The 20,832-nt window shown below is 34.8% G+C and overlaps 1 protein-coding gene across 7 annotated transcripts in view; it reads left to right on the forward strand.

Annotated features, from left to right (window-relative positions):
- The window catches only part of UNC13C (unc-13 homolog C), a 586,284-nt gene that overhangs the window by 465,460 nt on the left and 99,992 nt on the right, over positions 1 to 20,832 (forward strand). For all 7 annotated transcript variants that reach the window (XM_077881171.1, XM_077881173.1, XM_077881169.1 and 4 more), the window contains 3 exons: positions 314 to 391; positions 5,304 to 5,381; positions 18,428 to 18,516. In XM_077881171.1, the coding sequence (XP_077737297.1) occupies positions 314 to 391; positions 5,304 to 5,381; positions 18,428 to 18,516 (245 nt within the window). The remainder of the gene's footprint in view (positions 1 to 313; positions 392 to 5,303; positions 5,382 to 18,427; positions 18,517 to 20,832) is intronic.

Consider the following 20,832-nt stretch of genomic DNA (forward strand, 5'->3'; position numbering starts at 1 on the left):
GCCACAAAATCACATATCTTCTGAGTGTTTGGTAAAGTTTGAAATAAAAAAAAGTTGTATGATGGGGCAGATATGTTCAAAGGGAATTAATTCATGTGGAATATCTCACATGTACTCAGAAATATTACAAATTGTCATCTAAACATAATAGTTTGAGATCCTTCTTTTGGCAAGGGTACAGATTTAATCACTGCATCTGGCCCCCTTTTAGCTGAATAAAACATGAAAAGTTTTCCCGGATTAGCATTAAACTGGCTAGTGTGTGTAAAACTGGATACATTTAACTGGATACATTTCACATTTTTTCCTCTAGACTATCAATAAAGTACTGCTTCAGTATGCTGCGATTGTATCGAGTGACTTCAGTTCATATTGTGATAAAGAAAATGTGGTAAGTAAAACTGTCTCTGCTTTCAAGTATTCTTCAGCTGAGATCCACTTTTTTAAATGAATAAGTAAGTAAGAGAATTGTTTTTCTTTCTGTTTTCAAGGAAAATAGGGAATAGGTATTTAAAGAAATATCAAATAATTTAAAGAAATTATTTGAATACTTCTCTAGGTATCCTGACCTAGTTACAATATAGAATTCAGAGGAAGGTTGAGAGCATCTCAGCCAACTTGTGGTTTTCCATGATGATAAGAAACAAGACTCACATAAACAATTAACAACCCACATAATCATAAGACATTGAAGCTGAGATCTAGGAATTAAAGCTTGTTTATGTTAACACCAATAGCATAGTTTGGACACTGGTACAAAGTGAGCACAATTTATCCTTCAGTTTTCAAATAAATTAAAATAGTTAATGCAAGAAAAAGTGCTGGTTTCAACTTTAATTCATTAACTTAGCCTTTTACCTTTTGGATGATTAAGAAAATCTTTATAAAATTCAAGCCAGCATTGGAACTTAAGGCACAAAGAGAAATAAGATACACTGATTATACTCCAAATCACTTTAGTTTTAGTCTCTGGTGGAAGGTGAGATCTTTCCTATTTACCAAATGTATTATTAGGAGAAATACATTGGTAACATTAAGGAATTTTTTTAAAACGCTGAAAAAATATATTACAGAAATTAGTACTAGATTGTTGAAGAGGATAATCAGTTTTCTCCTCTTAAAAAATTAGTTCCCACGATCAGGCAAGTCTAAAAGAGAACTCTCACTGAAACCTCATTGACCTCTTGCTAACAGCTCATTAATATAAGTCAGACTTAATGGTTCTCAAGGGTCTCAGAAGATGCTTCTTTCCCTTCAATTAATATGCTGCCTAGAAATTTTATTACAACTCCCAGGTATCTCAGCAGTGATTTTTAACTGCTGCTGATTATACTCTAATAGGCAAGATAGAATACTTATTTACTGAAAGCATGTATTTTCAATTAAATTTATAATACATTTGCAAAGTATTATGTTGAAAATCAAAACAGCACCAGATAATTTCAGGAAAAATTCTGACCACACTAGGATAGCCAACGTGAAAAAATTGTAAAGGCAGCTATGAATTACCAAGGATAATTCTTGTCATTCAGAAAAGAAAATCAGCCTTAAAAAGACCCCCGCAGACTTTCACTGATATGTTATACATTACATTAACTATACATTAACATTTTACAGTTTATTTTTATTTTTTAAAACATTAAAAAATGTTTTAAAAATGTTTTTAAAAATATAAGTTAACATTCTACATTTTATTTTTAAAACATTGGAGAAAAATTGTAAATCAATGCTCATAATTAATAAATAAACAATATATTATTCTTTGTATTTTGTTTGTGTGTTTTATACTTTTCCAAATAAAGAAAGAAAACACCCTTGCAAATATTACAGCTCAGGAACTTCTCCTCAGTAGTTTTCTTTCCTAGTTCTTAATATCTTAATGAGTCGTAGACTCTCACTCAATGCCAAGCATTGTTTCAGCTTTTCCATGAGAGAATAACAATTAACAGCTTAGTTTATGCTTTTAGCTGAGATAAACTGAAGAGATTGTTTTGTACATTTATTTAACTACTATTGATTTCTTTCAGTATCAAGAACATTAAAAGTTTTTTTCTCAGTATATCTATGGCCAATATACTTATTACATATGCAAATTGATCTATAAACCTTTAGAGAGAGACATCCTGTAAGAGATAAACATAACTTTGCTTTCCTAGGGGTCAGAATTACAGATGACAGTTAAAATATCTGCGAAAGAATGATTATTTTTTTCTGTGATGTTTCACATAGAAAATGGATCACAAGTTTTTTAATCCCTTTTTCCCATACTCCAAAATATAGCAAAGAAACATATATAAATCAGAATTACTTGATTTTGAATATTTAATAAAATATTTTTCAACTCAGAAACTGACTTTGTCATGGAGAAATAACCCTAGTCCCAACAGAACTAATTTTCATATTCATTATAGTTTCAGTTCCTAACTTTTTTCCAGATTTAGATCAGATGAAATGTATCATGATATTTTTAGGGAAAAAGCCAAATTATATACAAATAAAAAGATGACAACTTCCACATAGGTTATTTTATCTACCAAAACTCATCAACAAATGATACTTCTAGGGGATCCCTGGGTGGCTCAGCAGTTTAGCGCCTGCATTCGGCCCAGGGTGTGATCCTGGAGTCCCGGGATGGAGTCCCACATTGGCTCCCTGCATGGAGCCTGCTTCTCCCTCTGCCTGTGTCTCTCTCTCTCTCTGTGTCTCTCATGAATAAGTAAATAAAATCTTAAAAAAAAATTCTCACAATCCTCCCACGTGAGTACCATTAAAAAAAAATGATACTTCTAAATTAAGTTAATGTTCTCTTTACTGTGTGTGCTATTTGTTTTGTTTTCAATGACTATAGAAGTGCTTAAAATAGAAGCCATTTCCAGATTAGGTTTAAGGTAGATTCATGTAATTCAGTCTTCAGTAGTAGTTTGATAAATTGATATTTCAACATTTCAAAGGCAGAGAAAACTTAATGAAAGAAGAGAGTCTTGTGTTTATTTTTACCTCTCTCTGGATAACTGAATCTCTCTCTCTCTCTCTCTCTCTCTCTTTTTTTTTTTTTTTTTTAAATATGTAGCCTTACCTGGAGTCCATAGCAATCCATGCCAAGTGAGCTCGTAGTTAATTTTGTTTCTTAGTTCTTATTTTCCATTGGAAATAGTCATATTAAAAGGGCTTGGAAGTTGGTGTTTATACAGTTGGTACTATAGTACTGTTACATGTGCCAAAAAAGATAAACTTAATATCCAATAATAATAGAAGAGTCTACCTAGCTAACTTAGAGCCAGGGTTACAGAGTGATACCACCTTTTACCCATGACTCTTCCTGCCTCTCATTAAGAGTCATGGTCTTCCTTTGACCTTCATTTTCTCTCTGGTAAGTTGTCAAATTCAAGCTAAATCATCCCCATCTCTGATGGAAAAAAGAAAAGAAGAAGAAGAAAGAAAAGAAAAAAGAAAAGAAAAGAAAAGAAAAGAAAAGAAAAGAAAAGAAAAGAAAGAGCAACCAAGTGAGAGAAAGGGAGCAAGATAGGAAGGAAGGAAGCAAGAGGAGGAAGGGAGGGAGGAAGGAAAGAAGAAAAACCCCAATGACCCAGCCCCTAGTGAAGGTTCAGTTTGTTGCCTTTGGGTCAAGATGCTAAATGCCTAGAGAGTCTTGACCATATGTACATTGGAAAGGATAAGCCCTGATCAAGGGGCTCTCAGTCACAGCTGGGGATCACAGTCATTAGTGGAATATTGGGTTCAGCTACCTGAACAATATCTATGGCAGATGTATCTCAGGTATCTGTGTTAGAGAAATAAAATATTTATGCGACCAGAATCAAAGAAATGGAATCCAAGTTTAAAATTGTATTCATAAATCGAACTTAGGATGTGGTCACTTTAAGAATCAAGTAGGAAGTTTTTCAAAGGTCAGTAATGTGGTTAAAGTAATAATAAAATCTTTCCACTGATGAGTGCTAACACCTCTCTGATGCCTTGTAAACCCTCTCTATGCCTCTCTAATTCATTATTGGCTCATCTCCCAGAAACTTGGAAGATATATCCATTTTCCTTTCACTATTTTCCTCCTCCAAATCAACTGGCTTTTTGGAATCAGAATACAACAAATATTATTCTGTAACTATTCTCAATTCTATTTTCCAATTATAAATTACTATTATTCTAAGTCCACATCTAGTCCTGTCACAGAGCTTTCCATCTCTATGCTATTGTTCTATTTCTGCCTCCTTGGAAACACTGAGTCAAAAAACATTTTTAAACATGTATTCTGTGGAAGGCTCTGTGCAGTACTCTTGGGAGTAAGACAAAGCAGAAGACATAGCACATATGGTGTATTTAAGGTCAGTGGGTGAGATAGTGAAAAGCAATATAAATGTAAAGCTAAATAAATGTCAAGTGAGTACAGAAGAATATAGACCAGGAAAGAGAAAGCTCAAACCTGGAATGATGGATATGATTCAGATAGGCAAAGAGGTTCAAGTGAAGAGGCCACACGCCAAGCCAAGTCAGCATCAAGAAAGCCCAGGTGTTTTGGAGAGAATAAGCTGCTTAAAGGGGAAAGTTACTTATAGTGCAGTAGACAGAGTAGACAGAGATGGGAAGGGAAAACTAGTTTGGAGCCAGATAATTAAACATCTTGAATACCAGTGTGCAAACTTTATCTATAGCCAAAGAGAATACATTAAAGGTATCTTCCCCCTGCCTTGTATTTTTATTTTTATTTTTTAAAAGACTTTATTTATTTAAGAAAAAGTGTGTGTGCACAAGCAGGGGTGGGGATAGAGGGAGAGGGAGAAGCACACTCCCCCAATGAGCAAGGAGCCCCATGAGGGACTTAATGCCAGGACCCTGAGATCATGACCTGAGGCAAAGGCAGATGCTCAACCAGTGAGCCACCCAGGTATCCCCCACCCCCTTAGTATTTTTAAAATTCAGATGGTGTTTTGGTTTTTTAAATGGTGAAATAGTGGAAAAGTTAAACCATTATCTTTTTCTTAAAGTGTATCTTTAAAAACAGAATTTGGCTCAATGTTAAGAATAAAAGAAATATTAGTAGTAAGTCCCAATGATTTATTGTCTGGGTTTATTATTAAATTGGATTCCCCAAAGTGGTAATATTTCCCTCTTCCGTTCTTAACTCTTAGAAAGTATAATGAAAATAACAGAATTATTTTGTTTGCCAAATATAATAGGACTTCAGTGATAGTTGTATACTTACCCCATTTAAGGTATACTCATTCAATAATTTAATGTATGAAGGATTCTCACACCACCTTTTTTGTTGTTGTTTGCTTAATTTAAAGCCCTGTATATTGATGAACAATATTCAGCAATTGCGGGTCCAACTGGAAAAAATGTTTGAATCCATGGGAGGAAAAGAGGTGAGTATATTTTTATGCCTGCATTTGCAAAATGTCTACTTAGAGATTATTAGCAGCATATCTTTTTGCTATGGAAAGTGTCATAATTAAGTTTTTTACATGGGTTAACTAAAGAACAGAAAGTGATATTATTCTAAAATACCATTAACAACTAAGGTGATCATTAACCACAACAAAATACTGATAGTAAATGCATCAGAAGTGTGAATGTGAGGAGGGAGATGGTCAGTAGCCTTTTGTAGTGTGTATCATCATATATACACAAATATATATATGCTAATGATCTATAAAGTTCTACAAACTACAGATTTTTTTTCACCATATTACACAGTGTCAAGTTGATATCAACATTTTTGTTCTGAAATGTGCTTTGTGGCACTAGCAGTTTTTGAGGTATCAGTGGTTTATTATTCACATCTGAAACTCTGTCAAAATGTGTTGCGTGCTGTGTCTGTAATGTGTTGTGTCTTTGTCCAACATCTTTGACTTGCAATTCCCCGAGAAGAAGAAGGAAGGAGAAAGATTCTTTTATGAGGTTTGTGTTAGTAAGCATTTTATCCTTTACCTGGCTGTTTCCTCCAAACCTAAAGACCATTGCACTTCTTATTTATTCTCATTTGCTTGTTTGAATCAGGCAAACAGTGAAATATTAGCTGTGCACCTGCCTCCTGCTCTTGCCACAGTATTTCACAAACCAACATGAGCATCCAGGGACCTGGGGACTGGAGTCAGTGCCAGAGGGAACGTCACATGGCTGGCACCCTCCCACCCCCATCCTTCCCTAAAACAACCCCAAGGGCAGCAGGGATGTAGAAATATTTCTGTTAAAGATTTTAGTTACAGTGTTCCTTACTGTGGTAAGTGTATGAGATGTATGTAAAGCCAGGTCGGATTTCAAAGCAAAGATCCCTTTTATTTGTAAATTTACAAGGCTGCAAATTTTTTTTTTTTTTTTAATACCTGACTTCTTCACATGGGATGTTGCTGTTAACTCCAAGGAGACATTCATACGTTTCCCTTCCTACAATGTCTTTTTTGCTCTTAGAGCCTCAGTCTTTTGAAAACTAAACCTATTTAGTATCCTACAAACGGGAAACACTAGGATAGGTGTTGAAGGTGCAACACTTCAAAACGAACTTTCATGAGCTGTGCTTCCACTGCAGTATCAGTTTATTTTGTCTAAAATAAGGCTCCATTCCCTATGGTGTGTTAGTGGTTTTTGCACAGTATAAGGGCATAAATCTCCTTTCGAATTCTTTTGCTGAATTAGGGGAGCACTGGCAATTGGGGATCATGTTGGAGAGTCCCTTTTTAATTTTAGTGATGTTTTATATTCAGACTTTAAGTGCACTTACTGTTTGAAGAGCCATGAAGATATCATAATTTCTTGTGGGAGATTTTGCCTCCTTTTGCTGAATTTTAAAGACCACAAATCATGTAAGGATAAAGTTATATTTTAAATGCCATATTTTCAGAAATTTATCCTAATGCTACTTCTGTTTCCTTACTATTCCATGGTTAGACTCTAATGTGAGTAATATGTTGCTGAGCTGAATATCAATAAGACAAATCTGACCTTCATTAAAGGAACCTGTGTGTGCCAAGCCACTCAACTAACCAAAAATGTTGTGGGGCATCTTGTTACCCAATAGGAATGGATTCTTTACCTTGCATAAAATTGTCAGTTTGAAATGTGTGGAATTCACATTATAATTTAGTTACAGTTCAATAGCTAAATCATAGAACTTCTTTCTGGAGAAAGTAATGAAGAAATACTGACATGGATGCCTTCTCCCCTTATGATTCTTGCAGGATCAGTTGCTAAATTCCTTCTACATAATTTAAAGGGAAAACTCAATTCAATCAATGCAATGAATGTCCAGTTTCTAACAATGTAATTTGTTAGGGGACAGCATAGACCCTAGCTCCTTTCTTTCCCTGCTTTTGAATCTTCTACATCCCTTCCCTCTTTATCATCTTTTGATATTCTGTTTCCTTTCTATGCACAGTTTCTTTTATCTGATTATTTTCTACTTTTGCCTCATCATGTGTTATCAGAAAAGTGTTTGGCAGGCCCAGTCAGCCCTGGCATGGGGATTGATGAAACAGCAGGAGGAAGCAAGACCTGAACCCAAGTCTGGGTGTCTCAGTCAGCCTCCATAGAGAAAGAACTGTGATTAATAGAGATTTATGTTAGAGTTGCTACATTCACCTTCCTCCAGGCCCCAGAATCTCAAAATAATAGGCTGAGCCTTTCCAATCCAGTTATGTATGTATGACACTATCTATGTGAGTTCCCTAACTTGAGGCTTTTATAAAGATGAAAAAGCATTTTATTGAGAATGACAGAATTTACCCTTTGACATGAGAAGTTTATAGGGACTTAATGCAGGCATGTGCGATGGTCTTTAAAGGGAGTGTAGAAGAACCAGTTCTTCTCTCCCAATGGAACAGGCTATAAAACCTTGACTGGTATTGTTGAGGAAAGCTTCCCAGTCTAGTTCTTCAGTTTCTTATATTTTTGTCCCCTATCACCTGTGCTAGGATATGCACTTCTTGCTACAAAAATTTAATTAGCAAATGATTAATTGCTTGAGTACTTGCTCCAAATAGTTTTTGATGCTATGTATTTATCAGTTGGCTCCTAACAGCAGCATGGCTTGCCTCTCATACTGTCTGCAGAGTGCTGACCACTTGCAGGCCGGTTGCATGATGCTGTAGCTCTCTGCTGCTTGAACCCACCACTGTTGGGCCAGCTGTTCTCTCCTTATAGGATCAGCCTCTTTTCCCTCTGGAAACAGAAATAATTTTTAAAGCCTTTTCTTTAGGTGGGGAAAAAAAAAAAACCTACTCTCTTTCTGGAGTCCAAGTTGGCCTAACACTTTGACAGTCCAGGGATGATGCTGTTTGCCCTCAATGGCTTCAATAAAAAACAGTGTTTGAGCAGACACTGTTACTAACTGCATGCACAATATCCTGGAAACCATCTGGGCACTTCTTCTTCTTCTTCTTTTTCTTAATCTAGCACCTATTTAGAAAGAAAAGGGAAGATCAAATCACTAAGTATCTTCTCCTATATTGTGACTTTCCAACATAATTCCTTGCATAAAAATTAAGAGCATGTTTTGGCATAACAACACTCTGATTACTATAAAGAATATAAAAAACATAATAAGTCACACAAGCCATGAAGCAAACATAACCTTAGAAATTAAGGCCAGAGTCTGTGTTGGAAAAAAAGCATCTCATGTGATTTTTCATGTGCATATTGTTTTGGGATACACTAAAATAGATAAAGTAGCCAATCCACAGTATGGGTTGACTTGTGCTAGAAGTTAAAATATGTGCACCTCTATCCCCATACTGCATTACTGTTCCCCTTATGACAAAGTAGCAACAAGGTGATTGTCAGGATGCCAGGTAATAATTTTCATCATTAGTGAATGATCATTTTATCATCCTAAAACAGCTCAAATACCTCAAAAGTGAAACAGATATACTTTGGCTTACATTATTTCAATAGTTTGTTAAATTCAGTATAACTTAGTATGATTCAGTGTAAAACATTGCAAACAAATATATACACTGTATTCATTTTTTCATAAAAATGTATTACTACAGCCTATGAAAAGGACTCAGTTGCATTTCCTTGATCTGCAATCTAATTTATACAAGTACATGAAAAAGAAAATCAGATAATCCAAAATTTAATTTCATTTCAGGAAGTCATGAGATGCTGGTTATGAAGCTCTGGAGAGTTTGTAGTAATTTATTTAAAATAATTCTGACTGTGCTGTGTAAGCAGAAGAGGCATTACTCCTTCATAATATTGCATTGGTACAAACATCCTGAATAGTAGAATCCATAATTATCAATAACTCTGCTAACTTACTGACAGTACTCCAGATGCTAAAAGTTAACCATCATTAAGACATTTAGGGGAAATGGAGGCATTTGTTTGCTTAGCTAAATTCTCATATTCTGCTGGCCACAAAGCAAACTAATTAGATATAATGGTAATATTATTTTTATTGGTACATCTCAAAAAGAATTGAATCTTGACTGATTTCATTGTCATAAACTTTCCTGAACAGGGCTGACCAAGAATTCTGGAAAATAACCTCATCTATCCTAAATATGTGTATATTTTAATGAGTAGAAGAGCATTGTCTATATCCTCTTTTCATTTTTTAATGTTGAATTTGAAGAGTTAGAAACTGCATCTGACCCAAAAGTGTACACATGTAACTGATTGAAATTCACTGTAAAACCTATTAGCTGTAAGGACTTAGTCTTCAGCTAAGCAAATCCTTACCAGAGAGAACAGAAGTTGACCCCTATTATATTTTACTTAGCATTATCCTTTTAACTTTATACTTGCTGGCAACAGGGGATTGAAGAACACTTGTTTAAAGGAAATAATACTTTATGCTAGTAGTTCTCGAACTTCGGTATGCATCAGAACTACCTGGGTAGCTGATTAAAACACACATTGCTGAATTCCATCCCTAGACTTTTTGGTCTTGGGAAGGGCCTGATGATTTGCATTCTGAACAAATTCCCAGCTGATACTGATCAACTGCTCAAGAGACCACATTCTGAGGGTTACCCCTCTTTGCTTTTAGGACAGCAACTAGGTAATTAGGATATGTCTCAGAATGCCCCTTTGTCTTATCTGTGCAACACGTTTAACCAATCTGCTTGATATGTTTTAATCTGGAGAACACAAAGGATTCAATGTGTTTTAATGGACTTTGAGACAGCATGCTGTAGTACAGGCAAATGTACTATTGTATTACGGAATGTAGTAATCCAGAAATATAGGTGACCAATTTCTAGTGATAAATATTTTTTTAACATTCTAGACTTTATGCTTGTGTTTTATGTATAATTTTATCAAAAGGTTGTGGTGGTGTATGGAAGCTGAGCTTTATGTTCAGGTTTCTGATCTGTCTTCACCTTTTCTTTTTAATGTACATAGAGATATAACTCACAAGTTAATACATTAATGAGAATCAATCTCTTTTTCAGCAATCACAAAGCAAAGTATAAAATATTAGATGTCTTAGATAATAAAATAGACAATTTAAACTAGTTATATCTTCCTTTTAGTTCTAAAATTGTTTCTGAAGGCAATTTGCAAAGTTTTTTTCTATTTAATAGAAGAGTCTATTGTTGCCAGTTATATTTACTGGATCTGTAGAGCAGCAGGCATTGAGTTAGGAGGTTTATTAATGGAGTCAGAACAATTAAAGTAATAAGGTTTGGGAATGGAACCCCCCCAACACTTTCTAAATTTGAAAATATCTCTTAAATGAAAGTTGTAATTGTTATGTCTCACCCTGCAACAATTGAAAACATAAACTGAAACCTCTAGCTTTTTAATGTGTAAATAGAGCTTAAAGGTGGGATGTCATTTGGATGAATTCAGTAGAAGCAAGCAGCTATTTTTAGATATGGCAGTAGATAACAAGGAGAACTGAATGTTTGAGGCAGTGGCCTTTCATTTTGGCAGCATGCAGCTCTTGCAGGGTTTCTTTTTCCTCTGAGCCATCTCTACAATTATAGTTAACAAATCGGACTTAGTATAAAATCGAAAGAATAATGAAGCCCAGTCGGGAAAATTGCATTGAGGTAATTTAATAAATATGATTATGAATTTAGCGCTAACACCACAGAAAGCTCAGCTAAGTGCTAAGCTTGTGAAATTAAGAAAAGGTGCTAGCTAGGAGGCTGAGAAGTTTCTGAGCGGGTGACCCAGGTCAGGATGAAATAAAGACTCAAGCAGGTGCTGCTGGTCAACTACATTGCCTGGAGCATTCCCAGGAGATCACAGGGTCACTCTTGTGCCATCAAGTCTCTTTTGAAACTAACCTTTCTCTGAACCTTACAAAAACTTGAGAGAATACAAGCCACAGCCAGGAGGGAGGAAAAAAAGAATTTAACTACCATTTTCCATAATAGATCTATTTTACTGTTTTGTGATCCTCCTCGATTGTTTATACCTGCCTTCACAAACCATAAATCAATGTAACCAGGCAAACTTCTCTAATCCAGCCTGACTCCTTCTTCTACTTGATTGAGGAGCCTGCAGGCATCTCATGCAAATGGCTCACTGATGAATTATGTCCCCATGGATTAATGTTCAACAGGTACTTAGTTCAGCTTATTGAACAGACTATATTCACATCACCCAGCAGTAGATGGATGCAGTAGTGTGAACAGCAGAGTTGGAAAGACAGACTGAGACAGGGCATAAAGGCAATTTTTACAGAATAAATTCTGAATTAAATTATGTGCCTTGTTTCTTCTCCTTAATCCTACTCTGTTAGTTTCATGGTTAGTCAGTCAACAGATGGAGCTAAATAAGCCCAAATTTCCTTCTCAGTCAAGATATTGAACTTATTTTTTAATGAAGATTTTCAGATGAGATTTTCCTTAAAAAAATAACTTCTTAGCTGCTTCTCCATCCTCATGTGTCCCCCAGATATGTCAGGGAGCATGGCACATGGTCTAGGCCTTGGTTTTCCCACTTTTAAGAAAGAGGAAATGGTACTGTATGATTTCTGAAGTTCATTCTAATTCCAAAACTCTGGTTATAAGGACAACAACCTTGTTAGCAATCCACAGAGTAAAGGTCTAGTCTATGTGTTGTAGGTGAGAAGGAAAAAAACCTGTTTAAAGTAAGAGGAAAGATGTCATGTCACTCATATAAGGTTTGAAGGTATAATTTTTTTAAAAGTACAGAGAAGAAAAGCCCTTTCCCCCCCTTTCAGTTGTCTAGGCTGAAGAACGGAACTTAACATATCTCAAAGGCATTTTAGTTGATTTGAAGCACAATGACAGTTGGATTTACTGCATACTCTCCTTAATTAGGATGAGAGACAGCTGCTGATGTTCAGCTTTTGAAGCCAGAAGTTAGAAGCATGAATTTATATAACTGATACTTGAGCATAACAGTTCATGCAAATCCGAACGGCATAAAGAAAGTGTCATAGTCTATCTCTTAAAATGGTTTTGTGAATTGTTAGGGAAGGTCTCTTCAAGAGGACTAAAACAGGAAACAAATGACAGGGTAGCATTGGTGGAGCTAGGACGGATTTTTATTTTTGTAATGCAGAAGACCTATATGTTTTTAAATTTCAGACAACATATCACAGTACCCATGTTGGATGCCATAGCTGCACAAAGTGAATTAGGGCATTTCAAGGAGAGCAATTTCCTACTGGATTCACTAGGGAATGTTCAGTGATTTCTCAATCATATATTTTAAGTTGAGCTAGCCATTTTAGGATGGATAAATTTTGGTTAAATAGAAGGTTGGAGAGAAGTGATATTTAAAAAACAAAACAAACAAACAAAAGAATAGCCCAGATAAGCTTACCATAAATTACTTGAAGCATTTCCCTTGTTGAAAACCAACTAGCAGGGTCAGTAAGTTTAGCCTTTATTAAAACAACTTTAGGAATGGCAGGAGAATAAAATAGAAGAGGGAATAAGAACACAACTTTGAGATGCTTGCATTATAGTCTAAATGAAAATAATTCTGCATCCGAAATTGAAGAGGATAGGACAGATGGAGAAAATATTTCAGAGATATTATCAATCATATTTGGTATCCAAGTAAATGGATAGAATCCAAGGTAGAAGGCAAAGAGGAGTCAAAGATGATTTTCATATTTCTGCCTTAAGCAACTGTATGCTAGCAATCAAGTCAGGGATATAAAGATGAGCAGGTAATAAGTTCACTTTTTGATATGTTGACATTTAGATCATCCAAGTAGAAAAGGCCAATAGGCACATTATGAGAATATAAACATAGGCATATTATGAGAATATAGACATGATGCTCAGGCATCTTGTTAAAGCTATAGATATTGATTCAGGGGGTCATTAGTGTAGGGGTGGGAGTTAAAGACATAGGCATGGATGTGATTGCTCAAGAAGATAGGATAGAGTGAAAAAAAGATGAGGAAGAGAAAAATGGACATCAATTAAGATCTAAGGAGTATACAGAGGAAGGGAAGTCAGCAAATGAGACAGATGATAGGCAGAAAAATAGGAGAGCTAGGAGAAGGTAGTCTCTGGAGAAAGCAACAGTGAATGCAGGATGAGTATGTTGAATAAAGTTATTGGAGATCACATTTAAGAAATCACTGCTGATCTATATGTGAACATTTCCGTGGAGTACCCAGAGCAGCAACTATACTAGAGGTGATGCATATTTAAGAAATGAGGTAATAATTCTTACTTTTATGTTGTAAATAGTTTGATGGTCAAGAAAAGAAAAAAATATTAGCATGATGGTGATGAGAAGATAGTACCAAATACTTGGACTTTTTTTCTTCCATTTGTTCCATTTTTTTAAACAAAATGTTGTTTGAGCACATATATAGGATGGGGTAAAGAAGATAATGATGGAGAGACAGAAGACAGAAAGGGATATTTGATGGAACAAAATCTAAAAGAAGCAACCAAGTTGAACAATGCTTTTCTTAGAAATGAGACTTTCTTTTTTCATAGAAAGAGTTATGAAATTTACATTTATTAGAGGATTTTTTCTGCAAAAATCTTCAAGGTATGAAATCCACCAGTCTAACAATCAAATATTGGACCCTGTGTAGATGAGGACCACAGAATAATCATCCTCCCCAATTGGCACTTACTCAGCTAAGCAAATAATGGAACTTTAATACTGATGAGCTGAACAGGAGGAAAAATAGCCTAGTAGACTGAAAAGAACAGAAAAGAAATTAGATAGTAATAAACAATGGAGAAAAAGAATAAAACACAAAATTTCTTCCCATGAAGCCTTTATTTTTCAAGAGTAGGTATTGAGCTCTTGAAAGGGTTTAAATGCCACCTTCAACTGACTCTATCTCCAGCAAGTGCCTGATAGTTGGGTTAACAATTGCCATTTTAAAAGGGTGAAATAACATGTACTCCCTTCACATCCCTTAGGGAAAGAATCTATTGCTGGTGAAAAATGAAAAAACAAACAAAACATACAGAGTGGGTATGGTAACCATATTTTTGGAACCAAACGAATATCAGGGCATAATCTGACATGGTCTGACAATGAGATAAAAATTTGAAATCATGACTAAGTTTGTAACTCCAGAATATATGGTTGCTAAGGAATGAGAGATTTCAAATGCAGAAGTATTCTATTAATAGTCAATGCAAATTATCACTCCAAGGAGAAGGAGGACTCTGCATATCAGGATTTCCTTTGAGGGAAAATTTTCATGCTTCTTTCTGCCCTCACCTCCTGCCTCAAATACTTAGTAAATGCCTAGGCATGCGGCAGCAGACACCCAGAATGGACAGCTAGGTAAGATAGATTTCAGTGGAACAGACAGATTAAAAGGAGAACAATTTAAAGAGAGAGTTTTATAGACCCTTGCAGTAAATAGCACAATTAGTACAAGCTCCTAACTGTGTGGGGCCAGAAACATGGGGAGGGGGGAGAATTGAGGTGATAAGTAAATTGTCTTTTAAAGGAAAAGTAGAAGTGGGCCTTAAGGAAGAAGAACTTAAAAGATAACTTGCATGCTAGCTATCTCTTCCAGACAGGTTATTTATATTATCACAGCTCAGTGGTGTAAAATATCACAGTGGTGTAAAAAGTCCAGATGGTACCTATGTATGACTATGGTTCATTCTGATCATTAGAACCACACTTTGCCAGCCTTGATTTTGGAATTCTAAAACCTTTCATGGAGTGTGGGTAAGATCAGTTTTGAAAGCTTTACCATAAATTCAGAATTTGACTCTGTATTCTTAAATTTTTCTCGATCTATGGAGCCATTTATTGTTTATTTTTTGCCAGCCAAGTTGCTTAGGTACACATGATAATTCAGTTTCCAATTAGAATAAATTTATTAACTGTGACTTTTGAATGCTTCATTTCTTTCTTTTTTTGTTTTTAATAATAACAATACAAAAATGCAAGTTATTTTTGATATTTGATGTCATATCGATGTTAGAACAGGCTAAATTTTAAATCTTGGGGGGAAAAATTCACAACTGATATATTTCCTTAAGGCCCACTTCTACTTTTCCTTTAAAAGACAATTTTCCTGTCATCTATTACCTTTTCAAAGTAGCCAATAATTTTTAAGATGTACTATTGGTAATTTAAGCAATAAAGGCTGAAAGCCCAAGTTGTTATTCCATATAAACTTGAGGAAGTTTGTGGTAGTAAAGAAAATTTCTTCAATATGGGCACATAAAAAAATGCAGAACTCAAGAAATGGTTAATTTTCTGCCTAAAGGGATTGTTTTAAAGCTGGATGAATATGATATTTATGATAATTATTATTAAAAAGACTGGTAATTGAGCCTCATAATTACTGTTTCTGTTTTAATGGCATGATTTGGATCAGATAAACATCAAGTACTTAAACTAAACCTTTTCTTCTTTTGCCTGGTTACATGACAGAGGCATTTGTCTGCACCCACTTAGAAATTTAAGCTTCCGTCAGGAAATGAAAACTGTCATCCAATATTTAAATTGCTATAGATTTGACAGTTTCAAAAAAAAAAAAAAAAAGATTTGACAGTTTCATTTATTCAAGCAACAGCCAATTATTTGATAAGAAATTTCCATTCACAAAATACCAAAGGTGGACTAAAATAATTTTTGAGAAAATAGCATAATTTTATCCAACTGACCTATCTAACCACTGTATATGACTTTAAAGTCATTATCTTAGCAGGTGAAAAAAACTTCAATATGTATAACAAACTAATATGAAGACAAAAATACACATTTTAAATAAGAAGCAACCCCATTTCCTGAAGAAAATTCTCCTCTCACTGCCATTTCCTGGGAAGTGGCAGGTGTGTAGGTAGGGAACTACCACCTATCACCCCAAGTGGCTTATCAAAGAGTGGGGAGCCTGAAGAAAACCAGAGAGGGGCTTCTTTATCATTGCCATTCCCCAGCCATCTTATCCAAATGAAATCAGGTTAAAATTGGTATTAGGTCGATGGCAAAAAATATAATAAAAAAATTCAGCCTGCATTGTTCCCTAAGATTTGGACAGGCAATTCACAAATATTTTCTTGGTTAAAGTTTGAGGAGTTGTGGTTTATTAGGATATTTGCACTTTAATGCCTATTAGTGTCTTTTTAAAAAAATAAGTAATTGTCTTTCTGAATCATTGCTTTATAATCAGCTATAGTTTAATGGAACTCTCAGAAAGCATGAGACTCAAGGATATTCCATTTTTCCAACTCCTAGAGAAATTTATATTTGCTATACTAGCTCATGTGTCTGTGGGTAAGAGCCATGAGCCTGTCTGTTGATAGGGACAGAAAAAAGATAAAGTCTGGAAGAATTACATTGGCTCTATAGAAGGGCAGCAAAAACTAATGCTGAAACCACCAGAATTTGAGTCAAAGTTAACATCAAGGATTGATCTAATATCAATAGTCAGATATACCAAATGAAATTTATTTCCATTCAAGTACTTTTAGTCATGTTAATACAAGCCAGAGCTACCCAGCATGTTGAGATATATATTTCTCTCTAACAATTTCTTAGTACTGGAAAATGCTCTTGAAACATTATAGTACTTAATGGCGAGGACTCCTGACTCCCAGGAGTTTAAATTGATATTGATATTGGATCCTGTATTTTCTGGTGTCTTTCTTGGGTTCTCCTTTTTACACTAAGTTCTCCTTTAATTTGTTTTACTCCCAAAAGTTACTTTTATCCTATTCCTGCTTTTCAATAGTAGATCAGCTTGTGTAAGAATTATAGATACTAATGGCAGGAAACTAATTTCTAAAGATTCAAAGGAAGGTTGACTTAAATTTCAGAGAATATTCTAGATTACATGAATTCCTATCAACTTGAGGCAGTATATCTATTACAAGTCATTCTTTTCTGAAAATTGGCTTGCAAAAAAACATAATGAACAGAGTAAGTTTCAAAAATGCTAATAAAGCTTGTGTTGACCCTGAACTTTAATTACAGAAAATATTGTGTCATATAATAGGTTGATGTATTTGTTTATGTTTATGTATAGTATAGATTTTATGGTAATAGTTAACATTTTCAGAAATACAACCAAATAAAAAGAATAGTTGACTTTTAAAGTTTGCATTGGAGGCAGCCTGGGTGGCTCAGTGGTTTAGCACCACCTTCAGCCCAGGGAGTGATCCTGGAGACCCAGAATCGAGTCCTGCGTTGGGCTTCCTGCATGGGGCCTGCTTCTCCCTCTGCCTGTCTCTCTGCTTCTCTCTCTATATATATATCTCTCATGAATAAATAAATAAAATATTTAATAAATAAATAAAGCTTGCATTGGAAAAGCAAACTTTGAATATAAGTTATCTTAATTTAATTATTTTTCTTTTGACCCAAATTTGGTCAGTAGCTTAACTTCAATTTATAAATATTTGAATACTTAAAGAAAAATGAAAATAAGATCATAAACATTGGATCTTGAACTCTGAGCTGCAAAATGGCATCTAGGAAGAAAAGTCAGGCCTATCACCTCATAGAAACATTGGAGTGCTTGGATAAATTATTTTCCCTATTCTTTTAATTCCACAATTAGAAAAAGATAAAAATACCTTCAAATAGGCTACAATGCATTACTCAAAATTAATTTATCTTACTGATTTGAATTTTCAATAGGCTTGTTTATTTACAGGGATATTAAAGATTGAAATTTTGAAGCAACATACGTATTCAACTAATGTATAACATGATATATTTTTGAGGTTATAAAGTTACCATGTTCTGGAGATTATCTTGTCATGCCTTGCATCCCATTGCTGTAACCAACAAAGGCTTTGCTACCTAGCTCTTATTTGTATGCATGCCATGCATTTCAATCAATTTTTTCATATATATTTAGAATTTCCTAGATTTTGCACTTGAAGTCAGAGGTTATAAAAAAGGAAAAGAAAGAGGATGTGTGTGTTGTGTTGTTTGAAGTTTGCCTTATAACAAGCAAATTGCCTGTAAGAGAAACAAAAACATGCTTTCTCAGAACTCCAAAGTAATATTGTTTATGGTCTCTCTGCAGCTAGACCCTGAAGCTAGTACTATTCTAAAAGAACTTCAAGTTAAACTCAATGGGGTTCTGGATGAGCTCAGCATCACTTATGGTGAAAGGTAAGTAGCCTAAGTAGTTATTATCAAACTGTGTTAGGTTTCAGCTACTAGTAATCATACTTCCAAGCTGTTTCTCTCCTCTTACTGGCTAAATCCATTTAACTTCAAGAATCAATTCAAGCATTATCTCCTCTCAACAGTTATTCAGGACTCAACAATTGAACAGTGGTGTCTTGCTACATGTTTCCCAGAACCTTGTATAATCCTTCTTTTGGGTAGCATGTTAAACAGTATGCTTTCAGTTCTGGTTTACTTGCCTATCTCCAGTAAGCCATGCATTCCTGGTAGAAACCACATATCTCATCCCTACTTGAAATTCTGGTGTTTAGAGCTCAGCAATTTGCTGTTGAAAGAATGGAGGGTGGGAGAAAGGCAAGGAGAAAATCTTTACATACAAAAGAAGACTGAGGTGCATGTATGCCATTTATATCAATGTAGTTGCACTTTCAAATAACTGAATCCAACCCCATAACCTAATTAAGTCAGGATTCTAGATTTTAGGGTTTAGAATGTTTAATTACCCCATGAAATAGTAATGGCAAATTTTTCCCCCTATTTAAAAAAAATAAATTAACTCTATTTGTCTATAGTGTGGCTCTAAAGAAAGAACAATTCATCCTAGATAAACTTCACTTTGGTCCTATAGGAAAAGGTCATTATATCCTTATCAAATGTTAAAATAGAAAATCAAACACATCTTTGAAGAGGTTCATTAACTTCATACAGAATTTGCTTTAAATATTGGTTCAATAAATGTTGATTTATTGTGTTCAGTTCTCAAATGACCCTATAAAAATCACTCTATTGGCTAATATCTTGTTTAGAATTTCTGCATCCATGTTCATCAGGGATATTGGTCTATAATTCTCCTTTTTGGTAGGGTCTTTGTCTGGTTTTGGAATTAAGGTGATGCTGGCCTCATAGAATGAGTTTGGAAGTATTCCATCCCTTTCTATCTTTTGGAACAGCTTTAGTAGAATAGGTATTGTTTCTTCTTTAAATGTTTGATAGAGTTCCCCTTGGAAACCATCTGGCCCTGGACTCTTGTGTTTTGATAAAAATCACTCTAATGGTGAAGACTAGGTATCCCTTTGGACCCCACTCATCGCTTACTTTTGGATTTTGGAAAGATACATAATAAACATTCATTGATTAAATATGATAATTTTATATCAGACTGAAAAGAAAAAGACACTAAAAGGGTCATATATTTTTTTCAAATATAGCAATGATGCAAAGTAAAGTCCCATATTGCCCTTCTCTTTATTTTCATGATTATGTTCATTGTCTTTATACAGCCCATATTCACAGCTCAGGTGCTGATCAAGAGATAGCCTTGCTGTATTGAGCGCAGGGTGATTGCTCTGCCTTCTGTTTTGTGTTGTTAGCTGACCTGGATGATTCTGCTTATTTGGCCTAGATGTTAGTAAGCAACTTGGGGATTCTGTTTACCTGGAGTTGGAGATGTAGACAATGTCCCAGAGACGTCAGGCCTCATCGGCTCTGACTTGAGTGACACTTAGTTGATGGGGACCTTCAGTCAGCCATGTTAGGCTTAATGCAGGCTTCATTGTAGTTGTGAATTAATATGTGGTTAGCAAAGACCATTGCCTTCAGCTGGGAAGGAAAAAGAATATTTAGCAAAATCAGGTAAAATAAAATGGTGTCAGGGAGAGCAAGGGGTGTTCAGGGCCTTATAGGAAATAAGATGAGTAAACAGGATAGAAATCAGAATAGGAAGATAAAAAGTATATTAAAATTACTTTCTGTACTACAGCCAATTCATCCTTATGAATAAATACTTTTTAAATTTTGTTTTGTTCTGTTTTGTTTGATGGAGGGGGTGGAATTCAGTTTATGAAGACTATAATATAAATTATAATTTTAAAAATGTGAGCAAACTTTAGTTATGAAATAAAGAGTGATGTTCTTAGAAGGGCACTGGAAGTATTTTGTTCATATGAAGCCAGCTATTTTAACCTAGATATTGAAACTCCTGGGTATCTGGTACCATTTCTTCTTAATTTTTTTTAAATATAGGGAAGAATTCACTATTTTGTGCACTTAGGGCTAGGATTATTAGAATAAACAACTCACATGTCATGCTTTTCTTATAAAAAGAATGATTATTATATATCTGTTGGTTTGAATTTATTTCTCACATGGTCAACCAGATCATATACACTGGTGGGTGGGGAGCCTATAATGATCAGGGTGACCATGCTGTGAAGTCAAACTGGATCATTTTAATCTGAATGTACCCTCTTTAAGAGTCTTAATTAGCAGTTTAGAGGTTTAAAATTAAGTGTGTAATTA

The sequence above is a fragment of the Canis aureus genome, chromosome 32 (assembly GCF_053574225.1).
Source record: "Canis aureus isolate CA01 chromosome 32, VMU_Caureus_v.1.0, whole genome shotgun sequence".
In the NCBI taxonomy this organism is placed as follows: Eukaryota; Metazoa; Chordata; class Mammalia; order Carnivora; family Canidae; genus Canis; species Canis aureus.